General features: G+C 36.7%; 1 protein-coding gene across 1 annotated transcript; it reads right to left on the bottom strand.

Annotated features, from left to right (window-relative positions):
* Positions 1-273: 273 nt before the first annotated feature.
* LOC105969300 (uncharacterized) lies at positions 274-6,824 on the bottom strand. The gene is made up of 14 exons (XM_012994045.2): positions 6,356-6,824; positions 5,626-5,681; positions 5,324-5,498; positions 4,800-4,901; positions 3,943-4,014; positions 3,365-3,481; positions 3,141-3,218; positions 2,503-2,565; positions 2,322-2,418; positions 1,986-2,064; positions 1,645-1,856; positions 1,352-1,497; positions 1,001-1,123; positions 274-688 (listed from the first exon to the last, which is right to left on the bottom strand). The coding sequence occupies exons 1-14, from the start codon at positions 6,440-6,442 to the stop codon at positions 536-538; spliced, it is 1,560 nt and encodes a 519-aa protein (XP_012849499.1). The 5' UTR covers positions 6,443-6,824; the 3' UTR covers positions 274-535.
* Between the last annotated feature and the right edge of the window lie 17,780 nt (positions 6,825-24,604).

Genomic DNA, 24,604 nt, shown 5'->3' on the forward strand with positions numbered 1-24,604 from the left:
ATATCAACATACAAAACATTTATATTATTGTGAAGGTTTATAACTAAAACAATCAACGAAATACGAGTAACCAATACTTGAAGGATACTTTTTAAACCGGAAAGTGATTGCAGAAGGAACGGAATCTGCAATGCTGTTTTGAAGGATGAATTTTTGGTTGACCAACCGAGCATTTCGTAAATATTCTTCGGCTGCAGTTCAAATGGCCTGAAAACTTTGTTCCATGTCAAAAACATTCAAGAAAAAGGAATAATGCATCACAAAATCACAACATCGTTCCCAATAAAAAAATACAAATTGTAAATCTTGTCTTACACTATTCGGTGTTTGAATCAATAAATAATCTCACAAGATTACACAACCTGAATACAATTACAAGAATCAGCTCAAATAAAATTAAAAAAAAAAAAAAAAAAAACCCAATTCTGAAGAATCAATTAATTCAACTAATCTAAAAAAAATCAACCAAATGCTCCTGGGTTTCTTGTAATTTTTTTCATTCGAAAACCAGGAGAATAAAGAATCACAATCGGGTCTATACATCGTATTTCTTGGGTTGCCACCATTGTGCAAAACTTCTGGACAAAGACAGAAGGAAAGAATAATTGTTTGAACCTCCTTTCTTCCCATACAAATGCTTTCCTCCTAAATCCGTGAACTTAGGTCCCTTATCCTTGCTTCGTTCGATCTGCACAGAAAAACGTAAGTTCAGTTGTTACAAAATTCGGCTCTCTCGATTCTCTTAAAGCCAAAAGTCTTTTTACTTTAAATAAAAACAGTCGTTCCAGTATCTATCAAAGCTTTGTTTCTATTGTTATGATCCATTCATATACTACAAACAACTACATATTGGAATACTACTTATTGTCAGCACCATCTTATTCCAAGCAATGCCTTTACAAAAGGAAAATCACAACTCTAATTGATAAATGAGTTGCTATAATTTGCATACTAAGCGAGATGTGATTGTGTACTGAAAAGTGGTCTCGAAAAGCAATACCTTGTGCACCTTCCCATCCTTCAAATGATATCGGATGCCTGACCAATTGATGGATTGAGACAAATGTGATCGTATTGCAGATACAGGATATAGAAAATTGTCAACCACCATAGCAATGAATACCTGCTCCATTGGAAATCAAGTAATTATTTTCAAATGTACGGAAGGACATGTTAAAGGCCGATAACTTAGACAAGAATAAAAATGCATGTTTGAATTTTGGTCCCCCCGAGGAAAGTACCAAACAGTTGATTCAAATCTGTCTTGATGTAGTCTTCTCTATACTTATTAAACATCAATTATTGTCTATAGAAAATAGCTCAAAAATTAGGAAAGAGAAAATGGACTTACGAGACACCAGTTATATGATGCAAGTGATAATGGAGGAGCCTCTGGGGACAACAAATTGCAAAGCTGGACTTCTATTCTTGTCAAGTTCCACATGGAAAGAAGTTCGATAACTGTACATGTCGCAAGGCCACCAACAAACCGCAACCCTGATACAAATTAAATAGACACAAAATTGTAAGGTGCTTCATTTTTAAATTCGACCAGATACACAATTAATTATTCTGCAATAAGATCCTGCAAACTAAATTTGTATACACCTTTTATTCATATATACAGAGAACTGATACACTTACCAGTACATGGCAAAGTTGCTTCACCAAATGAGTACCCCTTAAAGTAAAGTCTCAGTGCTGCAGCGACATGTACCCCAGCCATTATATATGGAGCCACAAATCCCCATGACGCGTAACAGTGGAAAGAGAATAATGCCCGATTCATAAGCCAGTTGAATTTTGTTGTATAAGACTCCAAGACAAATGTTTGCTTCCTCAAATAATTCCAGTACCTACAGACACAAAATTGGATCTATTAAAGCTGGAAAACCAATTCCAACGGGATCCCTTTTTTCTTTCTTTGGAAAAAACTAAATGACCATTTCTTATTTGAGATCATGTTTCAAAACATTGAGGGACACCTGCCAAAGCTAAGATCACTTGCAAGTGGATGGGGGAAAACGGCAACCGGAGGCGATGTTATGAGTCTCTCATTGGCCTCTGTAAAGAATAACAGAATCAGCCATATACAAAATGCATTCCATTCAATGCCAAAAAGTAAAATGTCAAAAAATAAATGTTTAAAATAATTTATTAACTGCACATTTAACTCCTTCAAGAATGTAGTAAAAGATGGACAGTATACTATGTAGCTCAACTCCGTGATATTCAGTATAGTTTGTATAAAAGGTCTAGTCTATCGATGACACAAACTAAACATAAGTATCTAGGATCAAGAGAGAAAGAAAGTATGTTACTCGCAATAGCTGCAAGAGTCATGTCATCTGAATAGCCTCCATCTCGAAGTCCTGAAACGAGACCGTGACGATCTGTTCTAAAATCATCTGCATGCATCTGCAATTTAGAAAAATTAATTCATATAAAGTTCTTCAAAACGTAACACACATCGGATATTCTAACTACACATAAAATGCTTACCATCATGCATCCTCCCCACAAAAAGAATGTCTTTCCACCGGTGGCAAACCCCATAGAACAAGGCTACATTGTAAAAAAGAAGGCCAGTGATTAAAGTTGCAATAGGTTTAAACAAAACCAGATTCTGGAATACCAAATTGGACAGAAATCTCCTAAAGCTATTGAGGATTGTCATTTCCATTATTTGATTAATTTCTACAGATGACAAATAGAAAATGCACTACATTTCAAGATGTAAGAAACTTCAACTCTTACAATGTACGGAATGACAGTCCATATTTACTATTTAAAGGAAAATGAATAAACGAATAACAAACATAGCTCATACTATTTTTAATTGTCAAGAAAGTTATGGAACAACAAACTTCCTTGTGAGAACCTTCTAATTGCAACATATTCCAATATTTACAAGTATAGGTAGACCGTTCAGGCAGAAACTGTTATGACACTGGACCTTGTAACTACATGACTATTTCACCAACATGCCCATCAAACTTGCTATTTTCATCCCCCAGCCCCCACCAAGCAAAAATAAAATCTAAAACCTCAGTCCTTGTTGAAACAATAAGTATTTATTTTCTTTCCATGTGGGATAAAAATTGCGAACAGGAAGCTATCAATGAGAATTGCTAACATACCATGTGATATTCGTATATGCAGTAACTTCCTAAACTTCCAGAGGGTAAATCAAGAGGATATCCAGTTTGAATAAATATCTGCACAGTTTAACGGGCAAAGAGCCAAGAATTATTAATAACAAACATATAATAGAGATTTTAGAGCATTAGTCAAGACTCAAGAGTCATGACAAGAACTAAAACAGTATATTAAGTAATGATGTAAAAGTTTATATATAGCTTACATCTGGGTTCTTTTCCATTTCAGTGGTGAGAGCTCCAATTGAGCCAGGATGCAGACTAACATCATCATCTAGAAATAACACATACTTAGTATCTTTCTGCATTTTATTTACCCCCACCTGCAAATTTTAAATGCTATACGTTAAATGCAATGCCTAAGCAGAATGTGAAATAGCAATAATGAGAAAATTGAATAAGTGAAAGACAATGTCCAATTGCTTCTTTTATATAGAGATTGCTAAAGGTAATGTGCAAACAGTGAAGCTCAAACAGTAGAACTGTAACAATTGAGCTCCATTTTATTTTTTATTTTTTTGTCTACTTACTTTTTTTCCGGAAGGATTTTGTATTTTAGCATTTCTAAAAATTATGAAACCTACATAAGAATATTGTAGCCATATAAAATGCACGCTCGTTTCAAATGTCAAAATGCAACTTCCAGAAAAGATAATCTTATGATGGTGTGATATGTCTCATTTTTTAGAGCTTATTAGATTATAGATGTTTCACGGTTATGAAGAAAAAGAAAAATAAATTTACAGAAAACAAATCCATCTAAACCACTGAAAGTATTCTATACCAACTGATTGTGAATCTTCTGACTACAGGTTGTTGACAGACCAGCGACTACAACTATAGCTTCAACATCATCCTGCACGATTATATGCACACATGAGAAAAATTAACTGAAGTTTTCTAATGAATAAACAAATAAACTTAGCGATATAGCAGCATTATTCGTGATACAGCTTATACTTCAAATTTAGCGGGAAAGTAAGATGGAGACAAAAGGGTAAATACATCAGTAGCAGGTAGAAAAGTAAGTGCAAAGTTAAATAATAATGAACATTCTTTAGAGAACATTGTATATCAAAAATTCAAATATTATCAATATGGCCTCGTAAACCATAAACAATAATTAAAAATCCCAAGCATAATGGATTATGATGCAGAGAGCAATATCCCTCATTCTCCACTGCCATTATATCATTTCTCTTTCATGCAAGCAACTTCTATCAAATATTTGAATTGCATCTTAAATTGCAAAGTTCTTATTTCCTCCATTGATGGATAAGATTAGATAAGTCTTAACATCATTTGTTTCAGCTTTAACAAATTCTAAATTTATCCAAGCTAAGATTCTTCACTTTCAACCTCGAATCATATCCAAGCATACGTAATCACTGAATTTCAAGAACAGCAAAATTACGAAAAAAACGTTTTGTCACAGTTAGCACAGGAATTTTAAGAATTTGACCAAAGTTAAATCCTTGAACTTGAATTTCCAATCCTAAACAAGAAAATATGATGACTACATTGTGTACATACGCATAGATTGCATTGATATGCATAATTAGTGAATGCAGCCATGTGAACAGTAGAGAATACAAGCTTACAGCTTTCAATGTATATGTACATGATGGGAGGAAACAAGACCTTATATTCTTTTAGCAATCTGGAGACCGCATGATATGCAGGGTCTTCTGTACTTTCAACCACAAAAATAAATTCCAGGGGACCACCATATAAAGATGTAATCTGCAGCATCCATAAATAACACCCATAATCAACACCAATATTTATCTACTGTTTCCTGTTCGCGTAATGATGCGGGGCATTAGAGTTACAAATTCCAAAAAACTGAAAAGGGAAATCAATATGCTAAAAGTAACTACAATCGAAAACAACAATCCTGTTTTTTCAATCATAACTAACAGAAAACTGAAAAAGATAAACAGAGGCAATTAACCATATAAAATATGAGTTTGTTTCGGTTACTAGCTATATTTCTTTAGTTGCAAGTATGTTTACTTTCAAAACGTTGTTATATCAGGCTAGAGCAGTTCATTACTGATTGGATCTACCAAAGTTTCAAATACATGGCATTACATGAAAACGGCAATGGATTATATTTAACCATCGATCCTGGATGAGCATTAAAAACTTTAAGAATAGTTCACCTGACTTCGCCAGTTGTGTAGATTGTGTTCGCCGAACCCCTTCAAAGGCATTACAACTGAAACCCTCGGCAAATTGACCTGATTAGAATGCTCGAGCTCATTGATATCATGACAAAGAAAAGCAAAGTGATGGCCCCTTTTTACGCTTTCCTTCATCCGTCTTATCTCTTTATTCCTGGGACCAAAAAAAAATCGTCGGTAATTTTATAAATGATGAGTATAATAATGAGAGCTAAAGTATGGAGTGACGAGTGTATGGTATTAGCACTTAATCAGGACTTTAGACCATCATACTCCAATACCTGACATAAGAAGCCAAAGCCCAGCCAAGGGCGAGCAGTAAGCAAATGCAAAAACCCTGCAACATGGAAAAAAAAGTTTTTTAACTTATTCCAGAATTGCTCATGCAGAAGCAGATCTGAAGAGATCTAAAGTAATAAAATTAACAATCGCAACCGAGAATTTTTCTGTTAGATTATCTTGGAACTGGTCTACTGCATAAGCTACATCCAGAGAGGCAGGAAATCTTCAGTAACAATACGTAGATATGTCTTGTAACTTAATATAAACTCAAATCAAGTAACTGCAAATTGTTCATTTCCCTCAAACCAAAACACCACTCGGTTATCTAAATCATCAAGCATCCGACGAGTGTCCATATATAAATAATTAACAATATTTGCTTGATTTCATGGGTTAATGTAAAATCAGATACTAGTCAGATCCAACAAACAAACAGCATCAAAATATGTTTGCCATCAAATTGGAATTACCAAAAGAAAAACAAAATTATAAACTACATTCTCTCAAAAGAACACCAAAAATCCCACTTAAATTGAGCACCGCGTAACAGTTCAATCAGTACAACTGCCACTAGTGTTTAACTCAAATCAGTGAACAAATAATTTTATTCCGATCCGAAACACCACCAGAGTTTTGCTTTTTTTCTAAATGAATCCATATTCATCATTTTTTTTTCCATATATACTTCAAACAAAATAGAGAGAATAGAAAAAAAAAAAAAAGGAGTACCTGTATCTGAATAAAATAGGCCATAGAACTACAGCAAGCTCTGCTGGCGGCGAATAAAAGCGCATCAAATGAATCAGAGGACCACATTTCGATTCGAATGTCAGTATCCACAAATCCTATGGAATTTCCTCTGTGGTATTCAAAAGCTACGCCCTAAATTTCAGGTCCGATAGATACATACATTATTACATGGATGGGAAGAAGAAAGATAGAAGAAAGAGACAGAAGGAAAAACAGAGGATATATGAAAAAGAGGGGCAATGTATTTTATGAAATATTTTATTCTTTTCTTTTTTTATTTGACTTAATCGACCAATTAGACTTGCCGGCGAAAATATGAAAGGTTTTCTAGAGAGAGAAAGATTAGCTGTAATTTAGAGAGAGAGAGTGAAGACGGAAGAGAGCTGTAATTTGTATTAGAGGGGCGGGGGAAGTAGGGTGGGGCCCACGTGTGAGGTGGCACGTGCGGGATTTGCAATAAACGAGGAAGATGCTGATTTATAATCCGAATCTTCACATTCGCTGTCAGTTTCAGCACAACACCCATTTCACAATTCACATGGCTTTCTTTTTTACTTAATTAGTTGATACTGCAATCTACCTTATAAATATTAAAGATTACATTGTGCTACAAATTAAATATTTTTAGATTTCTTCGTACTACTTCTATCAGATCAGATCATTTGATGGTTCAGTCCACATATATAACTGATGATATAACTCAAGTATTCATTTGGCAGGTACACGTGGATATGAGTCATAAAATAACAATTCTCTACCTTGACTCATTCATACTCCACATAGGCTCATCTTATTTCTGCACCATAGCTTCTTACCAAGCTAGCTTCGATCCACATAGCTTATAACCAAGTTAGCCTGCTTGCAGCAGCTCACCAAGTCCATAAAATGCTTGAACTTTGAAACAAGTAAGGATTTTTTTAGCATATCAGCAGCATTCTCATATGTATGAACCTTCTCCACATTTATCTGTTCTTTAGAGACAATGTCTCTCACAAAGTGCAATCTCACATCAATGTGTTTACCTCTTATGAAACACTTGATGTTTGGTTAAATGAATTGTACTTTGGTTGTCACAAAACACATTCACATTCTCATGCTCAATCCCCAATTCATGAACAATTCCAACCATCCTCATAGCTTCTTTTATGGCCTCAGTCACTGCCATGTATTTGTTAGAGTAGGTGACCAACAAGCCAACATGTGGTTGTGGTCTTTCGTATTTATTATTGTAATAAACGAACATTTATTCGTATTAATGATGAAACACCTTGGCATTCTATATCTTTGTCCCTTTGTCACAAGCATAGATGTAGTCCTTACACTTATTACAAGTACGAGTAAATGATCGTTAGGATCGTGAGATATTTACTTTAGTATTATAACTGTTAAACGTGTTCCTAGTCGAAGGGTTACGCCACCAATGAGGATATCGGCATTTCCCATTAAGAGACTAGCACTTAGTGTATGTGTACTGCATCTCAACAGTAAACGGTATTGTGATATCGGCATGCATAAGTGGGTGCTCGTAAGTTGACGAGTTCACTGAACTCCCTCACCCTAGAAATCTCTAAGTGGTTCACAATAATCGAGTAGAGATATCTATGGTATAGTTGTACACCATTAGTCCTTATGACCTAGACATCACCGTGACTTCACTAGAGGACCAGCTGTATCGTGACTTGTCCCTGAGTTCCACCGAGGACCATCCCAAGGGCCAGTGTTCGTGCAGTCCGAAATCTAGTGGGAGGTCTGTGCATTGTATTCGGGGATTCGATCGCTAGAATAGTCTTGGATGTCCTGTGTGTTCTGAAAGTTTGTAATCATTCTAAGTCTCTGGTCAGAGCTGACTAAGTGATGATTAGAGAATTCGATTCTCTAAGTCATGCACGTAACGATTACAACACTTAGAACGATCGCACCGTCATTGAACATATAAAGGGGTCTCGACGAACCAATGCCTCTAGTTCAATCGGGACATATGTATCGAAGGGACCGTACTATACGTTAACTATATCTGAAGGTTCTTGCAGGCACTTCATTTGTATCTAGGGAATCATGACGCGTAGTTGCTAGACGCCAATCTTGATTCGTTGGGTGATTAAGGTGAAACGAGCTTCATCTTAATCGTAACTCTAAGGGACGAGTTTTGACCACAAAGGGTTGTGGGCCCACGGCTAGCTTACACCTGAACCATCGAGGGTCACACTGCTCGTGCACATGAGATCTTTGAATAAACGGTCAGAGATAAAATAGTTTATCTTTGCATGATTGGAAGTCAATATGATTGGGTCCAACATTCGTAATTTGGAATTATGAATGAGAATAAGAAAAGGAAAAGAATAGGCAAACATATTAGTGAACTTTCTAAATCGGGAAGTTTCCAAATTTAGAAAGTGCACTGAATTAGGGTTTCCACTTTTGGAAAGTTGAAAATCGAGAGTTGGCACTCGTAATGACGAGGACATTACAATGATTTCGAAAATGTAATTGCTACAATTTTCCGATCATTGAATTGAGAGAGACGAGCAAGTAAAAGTACTAACGAACTTAAGTTGTTGGGCCCGGTCCAACTTAAGTCCGCTAGGGTTTTATGCAAGACACTATAAATACAAGATTTATAGGTCTTACACACAAGACAACACAAAACCCTAACCCTAGCCGCTCCCATTCTCTCTCTCGGCCACTCTCCCGCGGCCACCACCGGCGCCGTCGCCGGAACCCTGCCGGAATCGGCCATCTCTTGGCCGGTTACCATTGGTAGTTATTTCCTTCTCTTTTTCTTCCGTTTTTCTAACTATTACGTGTCTAGTGCCACGTGTTTAGTAGATCGAAGTATACGAGGTGAAATCCGAGAGGAGGAAGATCGAAGATCGAAGAATCGAGGAGCAGCACACGAGCCGAAGCCGCACGCAACCCCATGCGCCGCCCGAAGACCGCGCGTGAGTTACACGCGCCGCCGTGGCCGTCTCGCCGCTGCTGCCCCGGATTGTACGGATTGGTTTCCGTAGCAATCGCGTCTTGCTTAGCGCTCCTACCTCACGCTTCAAGAGGTAAACTCACGATTCATTGTTCTTGATTCGTTTACGTTTAAATCTAATATGTATGTTCGTTCTTGTATGATTTTATGTGATTACATGACATTGATTTGTATGTTCGAGCATGTTATTTGATTTAAACGCGAGCATGTTAATTGATTTAAATTTGTTTAAATAAATAAGCATGTATCTTGTTTTTATTTTCGCTGGAAGCGCAAAGGTACGCAATTAATTGATTTCAATTATCGGGCATGTCTTTATGTGTTTTAAATTTGTTTCAATCGCATAAAATTTTTGTTTTCCGTTGCGTACACGTGCATGATTCCCAACAGTATTCAGCTTCTTTTGTAGAGTGGTCGCCATTTGCATTTATAAAATCAACTATTTGTGCATAGTGGATTTTGATATTTCATTTATTAAATCCAATATCGACATTAATATTTAAAGTGGATTACGTTAATTTCATAATGGTTCGATAATTTCAAATAATTATTCATTTTAGTTAATAGAAACAAACTCTTGCTTCCAAGGATTGTGGATTTCAATTTTTTTGCATTTTACTTTTTGGTAAATCTGTTGTTTTAAAAAAAAAAAAAAAAAAAAAAAGGGGGCCCTTAAGATATACGTCTCTATTGACAAAACTTATTAGATTTAGAACTAAATAACAACTTTAACTAAACATTTGCTACAAGCACATTCTCATAAAATTAATTCCAAAAATACCAACCCCCCCCCCACCCCCCCCTCGAAATATGCATTAAGTAAAATTCAAATTGCATTTATCATTATTTTTGTCTACAATATTTTATTTTTTCCATCTAATATTTTATTTCATTTTTACAGAAAACACATTTTTCTTTCTTTTTATTTTCTCTTTCTTCATTTTAGTATTTTTACACTATTATAAAACATAAAAAAAATCCCATTTTTCTATATAATATGGAGAAAAAAAAAGTTGTTTTTCATATTTTTAATTCAATTTACATATTATTTTATATATTTTTATTTTTCATGTTATTAATATTGTAGTAGACTATGGTATACTACAGTGTACTATGATATATCATGGTTTACGGTGTACTATGGTTTACTACGGCGTAGTATTCCAAACCCTAGCATCAAAACAAATTCTCAGCCGTCGTCAAACCCTAGCAGCCAACAATTCGCAGCCGCCGCCAACTCCTATCCACCAAACCCGCGTCGTAAAAAAATTCTAGGTTAGGCAATCGCCTCCCACCATCAATCTAACCTCACACGACCATCTCCACCATAATCATCACCTCTATAACCACGACCACCACGCCATCGCCATAGACATCGACACCTCCGCTGCCCCTTCTACACTCGCCCCCTTCACCGCATCATCGTCGAGGTTTCCAAGCACCTCGAAATCTTCAGATCTCCGCATCGCCCCCTTCATCCCTTTCTACTGCTCCGCGGCGGATCTGGAGTGGGTCCTCAGAATTTTCAGATCTCGGCGGCGCCGACATCTTCGGGTAGCCCCCCATCGATTTGCAAGAGAGAGAGAGAATGGGATGGGTTGGACGGCAAAAATATGAGAAAATGAGAGAGAGAGGTGGAACGGTTGAAAACAAGAGACAAAAGGTTGGGGTGTGGCGGCTGGAAAAAGAAAGAGCGTGAGAAGAGAAAATGAGAGGAATAAGAGATAAACATAATCCTTTAGGTTAAATACAAAAACACCCCTATACTATGAACTTTGTATCATATACCCCCATGTACTACACATAAATACAAAAACCTCCCTGTTGTTACATTTTTAACAAAATATGACGAAAATACCCCTGCTAAAGCATATATATACATAAGGGTTTGTTTGAGTCATTTTTCCACTATATTCTTTACCATTTTCAGTCCATTTTACTTATGAAATTTTGATATTTATATTTTTTTTCTCCAAAACATCTAGTTACTTAAATTATTTTAATTTTCTGAATAAAACCTTGTATTTTTGTCATTTTGAGTTTCTTATTTTTTTTGTTAAATGTCTTCCGGTAGTTCAAATATCATAAGATTACAAACATCTTTGCAATCCTATGATTGTTCAGAATTTGAACTACCGAAAGACATTTAAGAAAAAAATGAAGAAATTCAAAACGACAAAAATAAAAAGGTTTTAGTCAGAAAATAAAAGAAAATCTAAGCAATTAGATGTTTTGTAGAAAAAATAAAAATACCAAAATTTCTCAAGTAAAATTGACCGAAAATGTTAAAAAATATATTGGAAAATGGCTCAATCAAACACTTATATTTGTAGGCTTTAACAGGGGTATTTTCGTTAGATTTCAGAATTTATACAGGGGGTATATGATACAAAGTCCATAGTACAGGGGTATTTTTGTATTTAACCTTTATTTATATTAAGGGTATTTTCGGGTTAAACAAAAATAAAATGATGTGTGTCAAATTTTATTTTGAACTAAGAATTTAGTTAAAATATTTTATTTGAGGGTGTCATCCACTTCAAATTTTGTTTGTGTTGAGGGGCTCCTATCATATTTTTTTTTTTTTTTTTTTTGAGAGTAAAACATAATTTCATTTCATCAAATTAACTCATGACCAACAATATTTTGGACATTAATAGGCAAAGAATCACCACAATATGACTCACATATAGAGAGCTTAGCTAGTGCATGTGCAACACGATTACCAGTCCTTCTAACATGTTGAGCTGAGAATGTCCCGAAAACCGCAGCAAGGACATGAATGTCGGCCACTAAAGTTCCATACGCTGAACAATCTTCCTCAACTTCATTTATTGCCTTAATGACCAAGCTAGAGTCTCCTTCAATGACTATCCTTCTCCATGTGTGATCACGAGCGAATTCAACTGCAACGATAGCTGCTTTTGCTTCCGCCGAAGTAGGGTCGAGTGCTTGCCGGACACAAATAGACTTCCATCCCATACAAACCCCAGCATGATTTCGAGCAATGATTCCAAGTCCAATCTTTCCATCCTTCGAATTAATAGCCGCATCGAAATTGATCTTAATAAAACCCATTGGTGGTGGCTGCCATTTCACCTCCTCAATACAACTCGGGTTCCTAAGACTAAGTACTGTGGCAAAGGGATGACGAACTTGGTTTACAAAGTTTAGCGCAAAAGAGACGACATCCATAGGTTCGACCGAATCGCCTTCAAAAAAGGTTCTATTACGATAATACCAAAGTGCCCAACATATCACCACACAGTTCTCGAGGACTATTCGATCTGCCGATTTTCGCATATGCATGAACCAATCCATCAATTCAAATCCATTCCACCTGTGTATTGACCATGGGATATTGCTCAAAGCCCATACTTGCCTTGCAAATGCACACGTAACCAAACAATGTCGAAGGTCTTCGACCTCTCCTCCGCATCGAACACAATTAACCTCCGCCGTTATCTTCCTCCTACTCAAATTAGCTCGGGTGGGTAATAGATATTTACATGCTCTCCACACAAATATTTTGATCTTATTTGGAAAATCCATCGACCACACCCATTTCCACGCGTTTGTTGTACCAGCGTACGAGTGGCTAGTAGAAGATCTGCTGCCATCGACTTCGAAAAGGGTTGTTAAATAATATGCACTACGAACATAGAACCGTCCGTTACGCTCGTAATGCCATACGAGCTTGTCTTCGTTGCAGGACTGACCTAACGGAATTGACAGAATAATCCTCGAATCATCTTCAAAGAAAAGTTGTCGAACCAGCTCTTCATTCCAATGATTTGCACCCTCTACCATCAGTTCTTTAACTCGCATATCCATCGGCAAATCTCCTCGAGGCGTAATAAGTTTAAAAGTTGTCTCCCTGGGAATCCACCTATCAGTCCATAAAGCGATCGATGCTCCGTTTCCCACCCTCCATCTAAGACCACCCTCCACTATATTCTTAGTACTCAATATGCACCTCCACGTGAAAGATGGATTAGGACCGAGTTTAGCACCCAAAACCCCTGAAGTCGGGAAATAACGAGCTTTGTATATCCGACCAAGAAGACTATTTGGTTTCTCGATTAGCCGCCATAATTGTTTTGCAAGAAGTGCCAAATTAAAAGACTCAAGATCCCGGAAGCCCAATTCGCCATCTGTTTTGCTTTTACACATTTCACTCCACCTTATCCAATGTATTCCCTTTTCTTTGGTATCCTCCCACCAGAATTTTGACATCAATCTTTCAATGTCCTTGGTAAAGTATAATGGAAGTTTGAAGCAGCCCATAGCATATGCCGGAATAGCTTGTAAAACCGTCTTTATAAGAATCTCTTTACCTCCCTTTGATAGCCATTTATCTTTCCACCCTTGCAATTTTTGGCAGACTTTGTCCCGAATATTCGAAAAAACCATCCGTTTTGATTTACCGATAACAGAAGGAAGCCCCAAATACTTCTCATGTTTCTCGACTACCTCCATCGGAAGAACTTCGTTGACGTCATCGATAGAGCTCCTCTTGGAAGTTTTGCTAAAAACAATACTAGACTTTTGGTAATTAACCACTTGTCCAGAAGCATTTTCGTAAGCCTGCAAAATGCCTCGGATACTTCTAGCTGAGTACTTGTTTGCATTTCAAAAAACAATAGTATCATCGGCAAACATAAGATGCGATATATGTGGGGCCCCATTGCATACCGAGAGTCCCCGTATGTTTCCGGATCTTTCCTCCGTTCTAAACAAGGCGCTCAAAGCCTCCGCACAAAAAAGAAATAAATAAGGCGATAGAGGATCCCCTTGGCGGAGTCCTCGTTCTGGAGTAAGGCCACCAAAAACTCCACCATTCAGAACGAATGAGTACGTAACCGAAGTCACACATTTCATTATCAGCTCAACAAATTGTGCCACAAAACCCAATTTAAGCATCACCAGACGAAGGAAACTCCATTCAATTTGATCATATGCCTTGCTCATATCTAATTTGACTGCCATGTGTTCTGCCGAACTCCGTTTTATATAGTTCATGACCTCGTACGCGATAAGAATATTGTCCGATATTAGTCTAGCAGGAACAAAAGCTGACTGGGCTTCCGATATCACATCATTCATCACTGGTTTCAATCGATTCACGATATTAATTTGTATACCACATTACTCAAGCTTACAGGGCGAAATTGAGTCATGTTTTCCGGATTTTGGCACTTCGGAATGAGTACTATATGTGTATGATTGTAGCACCCAGGGGACCCTCCATGATTGAGTATATTAAGCACCCACTTAGTCACATCCTTTCCCACAATCCTCCAGAATTTTTGAAAAAATAGGGCTGGCAATCCATCTGGTCCCGGCGATTTTAGCGGTTGCATGCTCTTCAGTGCGGTTTTAATGTCTTCCTCTGTATATTCAGCTTGGAGCATATCGTTTATCTCTTGTCCCACTCGTGATTCGATTTCATTAATCACTTCATCCAACTCATTACTAGAAGGATTTGTTGATGTAAATATGTCACGGAAATAGCTCGAAATAATATTTTCTATCTCATTATCCTTTTCGCACCAGTTCCCCGACTCATCTCGAAGACCCAGAATAGTGTTAATCCTTCGACGGCTAGAAGCTTTAGAGTGAAAAAACTTGGTATTTTTGTCTCCCTCTTGTATCCAATGCATCTTCGCCCGTTGTCGCCACATCATCTCTTCCTTATCGAAAAGATCATTCAAATCAGATGAAAGTTTACAAATAGTTCTATGAGTGTCTTCAGTTCGATCTTCCTTTTTGAGCTGCGCAATATTCTCGTTGAGCTTTGCTATACGTTTTTTAACACCTCCGAATGAGGTTGAGCTCCATTGTCTTAAACCTGTTTGACAGAAGCTATATTTTCTTGTAGTGAATTGTGACAGCCCCAACTATCTTCCAAAACCTTCTCGCACTCCCTATTTTTTAACCACATGGCCTCGAATCGAAAAACTCTGATAAGGGACGTCAAATTGGATTCGAGTTGCAAAATAACTATGTAATTCGGAGAAGAGTTATTAATGGGAATTGGTGGAAATATCGAAAGAAATTATGGAAAAGTAAGGGTTTTCGAAAAACTCAAATTGTATTTGAGTACGAAACGAACTCTATCTCAAGTGAAACGGCGCAAGGAACAAAACTCATGAGCAAAGCTCATGAATCACGTCTAATTTCAGCAATCCAACGTCGTTTAGACTCCTAAAAGTTCGTTTTTGCTATTTTAGGTAAGGTTTAGAAAATTAATATCAAATCGTAAAAAAATCGGATTAGGATTCCGTAAATTGGGTTGTTCCCAAAATTACGAGATCTACTAGAATCAGACTCTAACTCGTTTTTGGTAATTTTTAGTATTTTCTTATTTTAATTAGGGTTTTCGGTTTTTTAGTATAAATAGCTGCCTTAGGACTTTATTTTAGAAATTTTTCGAATTTTAATAAAATCTTTAGAGTTTTCTCTATTATCTGGTGGATTCCAGAGTTTTCGGTGGATTCCGAATGTTATTTTATTCTATAGGATTAATTCGTAGAAATTAATTCTTTACTGTGCTTCCGTTCTGCGTCAGTTGGCATCAGTAGCGAGGTTTTTCCTGGTTAGATGGCGAAAGGTGCGAAACATGGAGACAACAACTACGTTGGCGATGACCGCGGGGTTGAGAAACTGCAAAATCTGCGGTTGGTGCGTGAGGGATTTGCCCTTGACAACAACAGAAGAACTGAATCTAACACGATGATTGCCGACGGTGTAGCCCGAGGTGCATATGTTAGACACAATTATCATGGACCTGTTCAACTTCAATCAAGGTATGATGACTACTCAAAGGTGAGCGGCAACTCTTATTTTGAAGAAAACCCGCCTATAAAGAGGCAAAAAGATCGTGATAAATATCGGGTAAGAGCTGAAATTCCTTCTTTTAGTGGAAATTTTCTTGAAGTTGAGGATTTTATCGATTGGGTGTCAGAAGTCGAAAATTATTTTGAATTGATGGATATTTTGCCGAATAAGATGGTAAAATTGGTTAGGTGTGAGTTAAAGGGTTGTGCAGCCGCATGGTGGGATGATATACAGAGGAAGAGAGCTAGACAAGAAAAATTTCCAATCCAATCATGGAGGAGGATGAGAAGAATGTTGATGGATCGTTTTTTACCCTTAGGTTATGAGCAACGTCTATTTCAACTATATCGTAATTGTTCGCAAGGGAGTAGATCTGTTAACAAGTATACTGCTGAGTTTGAGAGACTAGCAAACTTAAATAACCTTCAAGAATCCGAAAGTACGGAAATTTCACGGTACGTGGCAGGTTTGAATATTTCAATACGTCTTAGGATGGGGTGGCGTATATTCTACACCCTTGAAGAGGCTCAAGAGTTAGCATGGAGTGCAGAATATTATGAGCGAAATAGTGCTTCTAGAAAAACTGAAGATGTTCCACTTGTTGTCAAAGTTAAGGAGGCACAAGATACTTCGCTCGTTATTCAACCTCCAAATTTGGTGGAGGATCATGACGTAGGAGTTGACGAAGTTGAAGAGGAAATTATCGTAAAACTTAAAAGTAGCGTAGCTATTATTAGCGATGACATTAACGAAATCAAAGTGAACATCGACGAAGTTGAAGGGACAGACAACGAGTTTGAAGCGAGCATCAACAAAGTTGAAGAGAGCGACAATGGGGTAGAAGACAATGTTAGCAAGCTTGAAGAAGAAGTCGATGAGTTTAATGAGGGTGTTAAAAGTAAATTTGAGGAAGAGTTTGAAGTTGTAGAATTTGTTCAAGAAGAGGAAGGTGCACGAGAAGAGAAGGTACAAGTGGATTGCGTTGAGGTATGTGATCTAATTGTAGATAGTGTTTGCTGTGAAGTTCTTGTACCAGAGAAATTGGTGGAGCCATTGGGATTTTCTATTAAGAAGCCAATTTTACCAACGCCTCGTTTGGAAGAAGATTTTGTAAGCGAGATTTTCGTGCCGGAAATATTGGTGGAGCACTTGAAGTTGTTTGCAAAGAAATATGCATCGCTATATTTTGATCATAGCTCGAGGTCGAGCTCTTTTGAAGAAGAGGAGATTGATAAGGGACGTCAAATTGGATTCGAGTTGCAAAATAACTATTTAATTCGGAGAAGAGTTATTGATGGACATTGGTGGAAATATCGAAAGAAATTATGGAAAAGTAAGGGTTTTCGAAAAACTCAAACTGTATTTGAGTACGAAACGAACTCTATCTCAAGTGAAACGGCGCAAGGAACAAAACTCATGAGCAAAGCTCATGAATCACGTCTAATTTCAGCAATCCAACGTCGTTTAGACTCCTAAAAGTTCGTTTTTGCTATTTTAGGTAAGTTTTAGAAAATTAATATCAAATCGTAAAAAAATCGGATTAGGATTCCGTAAATTGGGTTGTTCCCAAAATTACGAGATCTACTAGAATCAGACTCTAACTCGTTTTTGCCGTTTTTGGTAATTTTTAGTATTTTCTTATTTTAATTAGGGTTTTCAGTTTTTTAGTATGAATAGCTGCCTTAGGACTTTATTTTAGAAATTTTTCGAATTTTAATAAAATCTTTAGAGTTTTCTCTATTATCTGGTGGATACCAGAGTTTTCGGTGGATTCCGAATGTTATTTTGTTCTATAGGATTAATTCGTAGAAATTAATTCTTTACCGTGCTTCCGTTCTGCGTCAGTTGGCATCAGTAGCGAGGTTTTTCCTGGTTAGATGGCGAAAGGTGCGAAACATGGAGACAACAACTACGTTGGCGATGACCGCGGGGTTGAGAAACTGCAAAATCTGCGGTTGGTGCGTGAGGGATTTGCCCTTGACAACAACAGAAGAACTGAATCTAACACGATGATTGCCGACGGTGTAGCCCGAGGTGCATATGTTAGACACAATTATCATGGACCTGTTCAACTTCAATCAAGGTATGATGACTACTCAAAGGTGAGCGGCAACTCTTATTTTGAAGAAAACCCGCCTATAAGGAGGCAAAAAGATCGTGATAAATATCGGGTAAGAGCTGAAATTCCTTCTTTTAGTGGAAATTTTCTTGAAGTTGAGGATTTTATCGATTGGGTGTCAGAAGTCGAAAATTATTTTGAATTGATGGATATTTTGCCGAATAAGATGGTAAAATTGGTTAGGTGTGAGTTAAAGGGTTGTGCAGCCGCATGGTGGGATGATATACAGAGGAAGAGAGCTAGACAAGAAAAATTTCCAATCCAATCATGGAGGAGGATGAGAAGAATGTTGATGGATCGTTTTTTACCCTTAGGTTATGAGCAACGTCTATTTCAACTATATCGTAATTGTTCGCAAGGGAGTAGATCTGTTAACAAGTATACTGCTGAGTTTGAGAGACTAGCAAACTTAAATAACCTTCAAGAATCCGAAAGTACGGAAATTTCACGGTACGTGGCAGGTTTGAATATTTCAATACGTCTTAGGATGGGGTGGCGTATATTCTACACCCTTGAAGAGGCTCAAGAGTTAGCATGGAGTGCAGAATATTATGAGCGAAATAGTGCTTCTAGAAAAACTGAAGATGTTCCACTTGTTGTCAAAGTTAAGGAGGCACAAGATACTTCGCTCGTTATTCAACCTCCAAATTTGGTGGAGGATCATGACGTAGGAGTTGACGAAGTTGAAGAGGAAATTATCGTAAAACTTAAAAGTAGCGTAGCTATTATTAGCGATGACATTAACGAAATCAAAGTGAACATCGACGAAGTTGAAGGGACAGACAACGAGTTTGAAGCGAGCATCAACAAAGTTGAAGAGAGCGACAATGGGGTAGAAGACAATGTTAGCAAGCTTGAAGAAGAAGTCGATGAGTTTAATGAGGGTGTTAAAAGTAAATTTGAGGAAGAGTTTGAAGTTGTAGAATTTGTTCAAGAAGAGGAAGGTGCACGAGAAGAGAAGGTACAAGTGGATTGCGTTGAGGTATGTGATCTAATTGTAGATAGTGTTTGCTGTGAAGTTCTTGTACCAGAGAAATTGGTGGAGCCATTGGGATTTTCTATTAAGAAGCCAATTTTACCAACGCCTCGTTTGGAAGAAGATTTTGTAAGCGAGATTTTCGTGCCGGAAATATTGGTGGAGCACTTGAAGTTGTTTGCAAAGAAATATGCATCGCTATATTTTGATCATAGCTCGAGGTCGAGCTCTTTTGAAGAAGAGGAGATTGATAAGGGACGTCAAATTGGATTCGAGTTGCAAAATAACTATTTAATTCGGAGAAGAGTTATTAATGGACATTGGTGGAAATATCGAAAGAAATTATGGAAAAGTAAGGGTTTTCGAAAAACTCAAACTGTATTTGAGTACGAAACGAACTCTATCTCAAGTGAAACGGCGCAAGGAACAAAACTCATGAGCAAAGCTCATGAATCACGTCTAATTTCAGCAATCCAACGTCGTTTAGACTCCTAAAAGTTCGTTTTTGCTATTTTAGGTAAGTTTTAGAAAATTAATATCAAATCGTAAAAAAATCGGATTAGGATTCCGTAAATTGGGTTGTTCCCAAACTTACGAGATCTACTAGAATCAGACTCTAACTCGTTTTTGCCGTTTTTGGTAATTTTTAGTATTTTCTTATTTTAATTAGGGTTTTCAGTTTTTTAGTATGAATAGCTGCCTTAGGACTTTATTTTAGAAATTTTTCGAATTTTAATAAAATCTTTAGAGTTTTCTCTATTATCTGGTGGATACCAGAGTTTTCGGTGGATTCCGAATGTTATTTTGTTCTATAGGATTAATTCGTAGAAATTAATTCTTTACCGTGCTTCCGTTCTGCGTCAGTTGGCATTAGTAGCGAGGTTTTTCCTGGTTAGATGGCGAAAGGTGCGAAACATGGAGACAACAACTACGTTGGCGATGACCGCGGGGTTGAGAAACTGCAAAATCTGCGGTTGGTGCGTGAGGGATTTGCCCTTGACAACAACAGAAGAACTGAATCTAACACGATGATTGCCGACGGTGTAGCCCGAGGTGCATATGTTAGACACAATTATCATGGACCTGTTCAACTTCAATCAAGGTATGATGACTACTCAAAGGTGAGCGGCAACTCTTATTTTGAAGAAAACCCGCCTATAAGGAGGCAAAAAGATCGTGATAAATATCGGGTAAGAGCTGAAATTCCTTCTTTTAGTGGAAATTTTCTTGAAGTTGAGGATTTTATCGATTGGGTGTCAGAAGTCGAAAATTATTTTGAATTGATGGATATTTTGCCGAATAAGATGGTAAAATTGGTTAGGTGTGAGTTAAAGGGTTGTGCAGCCGCATGGTGGGATGATATACAGAGGAAGAGAGCTAGACAAGAAAAATTTCCAATCCAATCATGGAGGAGGATGAGAAGAATGTTGATGGATCGTTTTTTACCCTTAGGTTATGAGCAACGTCTATTTCAACTATATTGTAATTGTTCGCAAGGGAGTAGATCTGTTAACAAGTATACTGCTGAGTTTGAGAGACTAGCAAACTTAAATAACCTTCAAGAATCCGAAAGTACGGAAATTTCACGGTACGTGGCAGGTTTGAATATTTCAATACGTCTTAGGATGGGGTGGCGTATATTCTACACCCTTGAAGAGGCTCAAGAGTTAGCATGGAGTGCAGAATATTATGAGCGAAATAGTGCTTCTAGAAAAACTGAAGATGTTCCACTTGTTGTCAAAGTTAAGGAGGCACAAGATACTTCGCTCGTTATTCAACCTCCAAATTTGGTGGAGGATCATGACGTAGGAGTTGACGAAGTTGAAGAGGAAATTATCGTAAAACTTAAAAGTAGCGTAGCTATTATTAGCGATGACATTAACGAAATCAAAGTGAACATCGACGAAGTTGAAGGGACAGACAACGAGTTTGAAGCGAGCATCAACAAAGTTGAAGAGAGCGACAATGGGGTAGAAGACAATGTTAGCAAGCTTGAAGAAGAAGTCGATGAGTTTAATGAGGGTGTTAAAAGTAAATTTGAGGAAGAGTTTGAAGTTGTAGAATTTGTTCAAGAAGAGGAAGGTGCACGAGAAGAGAAGGTACAAGTGGATTGCGTTGAGGTATGTGATCTAATTGTAGATAGTGTTTGCTGTGAAGTTCTTGTACCAGAGAAATTGGTGGAGCCATTGGGATTTTCTATTAAGAAGCCAATTTTACCAACGCCTCGTTTGGAAGAAGATTTTGTAAGCGAGATTTTCGTGCCGGAAATATTGGTGGAGCACTTGAAGTTGTTTGCAAAGAAATATGCATCGCTATATTTTGATCATAGCTCGAGGTCGAGCTCTTTTGAAGAAGAGGAGATTGATAAGGGACGTCAAATTGGATTCGAGTTGCAAAATAACTATTTAATTCGGAGAAGAGTTATTAATGGACATTGGTGGAAATATCGAAAGAAATTATGGAAAAGTAAGGGTTTTCGAAAAACTCAAACTGTATTTGAGTACGAAACGAACTCTATCTCAAGTGAAACGGCGCAAGGAACAAAACTCATGAGCAAAGCTCATGAATCACGTCTAATTTCAGCAATCCAACGTCGTTTAGACTCCTAAAAGTTCGTTTTTGCTATTTTAGGTAAGTTTTAGAAAATTAATATCAAATCGTAAAAAAATCGGATTAGGATTCCGTAAATTGGGTTGTTCCCAAACTTACGAGATCTACTAGAATCAGACTCTAACTTTTTTGCCGTTTTTGGTAATTTTTAGTATTTTCTTATTTTAATTAGGGTTTTCAGTTTTTTAGTATAAATAGCTGCCTTAGGACTTTATTTTAGAAATTTTTCGAATTTTAATAAAATCTTTAGAGTTTTCTCTATTATCTGGTGGATACCAGAGTTTTCGGTGGATTCCGAATGTTATTTTGTTCTATAGGATTAATTCGTAGAAATTAATTCTTTACCGTGCTTCCGTTCTGCGTCAAACTCTATTTCGACTTTTCCTAATAGAATTTCTCTGGTACAGGCAAATACGAATAGGCCGATGATCAGATTGAAAGGTATCCAGATGGTCTACCCGAAATTGTGGGAATATCGCTTTCCATTCATCAGAGCTGCAAGCCCTATCTAGTCGTTCTTCCACAAAGTTTGGTGGGGCTCTATTATTGGACCAGGTGAAAGGGTATCCGACAAAACCGAGATCCCTCAAACCTGACTCATGTAAACATTCCCCGAAAGCTGATATAGCGCTCTGAATCCAGCCTCCGAACCACCCTTTTTTTCCGAAGCTGACAATATAGCATTAAAATCGCCTGCACAAAGCCACGGTAATTCAGACACCATCGATAGATTTCGGATAAGATTCCAAGAGCAGTGTCGGTCTTGTTCAATTGGATCACCGTAAAAACGTGTGAACCTCCACTTCGGCTCCAACTCATTATCACATATGTTAACGTCAATGTGATTTTTCGAGAAACTCTGTAGAACAACATTAAAATCTTTAATCCATAGCAACGCTAATCCACCCGACCGACCTCTTGCATCCACCGCAAAACCAAACATATTAACTTTCATCTTAATAAATTCAAATTTCTTAGCAGACATTTTAGTTTCTAATAAGAAAATGAGATGAGGGTTATGAGCCCGAATGAGATCTTCGAGTGATCGGACTGTACGGGTTCCCCCAAGTCCCCGACAATTCCAAACTAGGAAAATCATCGCTGCACACCAATCTATTGATCAGAAAAAGCCTCTACATACAGAGAAAAAACGCCTCTCATTTTGAGAGAAATTTGGCGGCGGCTCCTATCATGTTACCCCTAAACAAAAACCAATTATTAATTTTTGCAACAAAATTAAAAAAAAAAGTATATCGAAAATTAAAAAATGGAAGTAACATTAATTGATATGAGAGGTTATTTAGGGAGAGATTATAATATGATCCTAAATTTTGGTGTTTTGCATATCTAACAATATTTTAATTGATTTTTCATGACAATTCAATAGGTCAAATTTGATATTTTGTTATGCAATGGTTATCTCAAATATTGAATTTTTTGGATTTATTATTCTATCGAAATTGAAGGAGGGATTTGTGTTAAATAGCTCCTTTAATCTTCACCTACTCCGTTCAGGGTTATTTCTATGTTACACCCGGTGAAGGTTACATTGGGTGTTTTTTTTTACCGTTGATCTACACACACCAATGTGGGTGTGTGTGTTTATGCGTATATAAATGGTAAAGATCTACCCAGTGTATATCACCCGGTATAGTATAATATAAACCCTCCGTTCAGGTTGTGATAAGCACTCATAAGTTCACCTAGATCCTCTCGTAATAGATGATTTCATTTCATTTTTTATACTTAGTTTATATTTTATTTATTCAATTAATAATATCCGTGCATTTGATCAATGTGTAATGAAAAATAATACAATATTGTACATCAAAATATTAAAATATGAATAAAATACGAGGGATTTGTTATTCTAGTCAAAAGTTGTGTATTTTGATTTTGGAGTATGCTATGGTCTGGCAACAAGTCTACTAGTCAATATCTTATTGGTAGAATATTCGATATGGGATACCCTGAATCATGTGAGAATTAGGTGGAGTTCAGTATAAAAATGAACATGTTGCCCTGCAAATACTTAGATTGCATTTAATTTATTCATCAAAAAAAAAAAAAGATTGCATTTAATAAATCATTAGCTCTCATTTTAATGGGTTATCAAAACCATTAACTACTATTTTGATAATTCAAGTTAGAAATTTTCCACTCCAATGGAGTTATCAAATGGGTTTCTATTTTGATATTTTAATTTTTGGGATGTAAAAATACATCCGGAAGAAATAATGCCAATTGGGAGTTACACAACTTAACCACCTAAATAGCCAATTAGAAAATGACATGTGTTAATTAAAATATATAATCACATTACTTATTTTTAATTATCAACTATTTGATATCTATGGTTGGAGCAAATAAATTTAGTTAGGTATCAAATTAAAATATAAAATATCAAATAAATATTGATAATTCATTTTGATATTTGTGGGTTGGAGTTGCTCTAATGCAGACAATATATGGTCTAATTTCTAAACCAACTAATCTTTGGAGACAAAAAATAGTAAAACACTGTGATAGTTAATTATGTATATTTTTTTTGAAAAATATATTTCAGAAGAATAATTTGAAAGTGATTGTTGTTATTGTTTTATTGAAAATATGTTTTTACTGTAACAGTCAAATCATGTTTGAAAGAAAGATACACTTTTGAAATTGTTTTGAGGAGTTTTATTTAAAAACTATAAGAGACAAAAT

The sequence above is a fragment of the Erythranthe guttata genome, chromosome 10 (genome assembly GCF_056151865.1).
Source record: "Erythranthe guttata isolate IM_541 chromosome 10, IM_541, whole genome shotgun sequence".
In the NCBI taxonomy this organism is placed as follows: Eukaryota; Viridiplantae; Streptophyta; class Magnoliopsida; order Lamiales; family Phrymaceae; genus Erythranthe; species Erythranthe guttata.